The following is a 342-nucleotide window of genomic DNA, read 5'->3' as shown; positions in this document are numbered from 1 at the left end:
GATAGTCATTCTTTATCATACACATTACACAAAGCATCTTGCTCTTTTAATCTATGAACCCCACGTGACAAACAAAGAAATGGATTTGGTCTGTTTATCTTTTTTTTCTTTTTTATTTCGTCTCCTAAGCTCACATAACATTATCTACACTCTCTTCTTCCACACGACAACAAACAGAGACTAAGAACGCAATCACTAGGAATCATCTGATGACTTGATGAACTGGTATGAGCAGTTGGTGAGACCTACGAGCTGCGATGCTGGCACTTCCTGCTCGAAAGGTGGCACCCTCTGCTGTTTCATCTCGAGGCGGACCTGTAAGCAGAGGATTTGGTCATGTAG

The 342-nt window shown here is 41.8% G+C and overlaps 1 protein-coding gene across 2 annotated transcripts in view; it reads right to left on the bottom strand.

Annotated features, from left to right (window-relative positions):
• Positions 1-108: 108 nt before the first annotated feature.
• Positions 109-342, bottom strand: part of LOC119591424 (dipeptidase 1-like) — a 285,765-nt gene continuing 285,531 nt past the window's right edge. For both annotated transcript variants that reach the window (XM_037940165.1, XM_037940166.1), the window contains exon 14: positions 109-319. In XM_037940165.1, the coding sequence (XP_037796093.1) occupies positions 196-319 (124 nt within the window). In that variant the 3' untranslated portion in view covers positions 109-195. The remainder of the gene's footprint in view (positions 320-342) is intronic.

Source organism: Penaeus monodon, chromosome 28 (assembly GCF_015228065.2).
Source record: "Penaeus monodon isolate SGIC_2016 chromosome 28, NSTDA_Pmon_1, whole genome shotgun sequence".
Classification (NCBI taxonomy): Eukaryota; Metazoa; Arthropoda; class Malacostraca; order Decapoda; family Penaeidae; genus Penaeus; species Penaeus monodon.
This window is presented reverse-complemented; position numbering and strand designations above follow the sequence as displayed.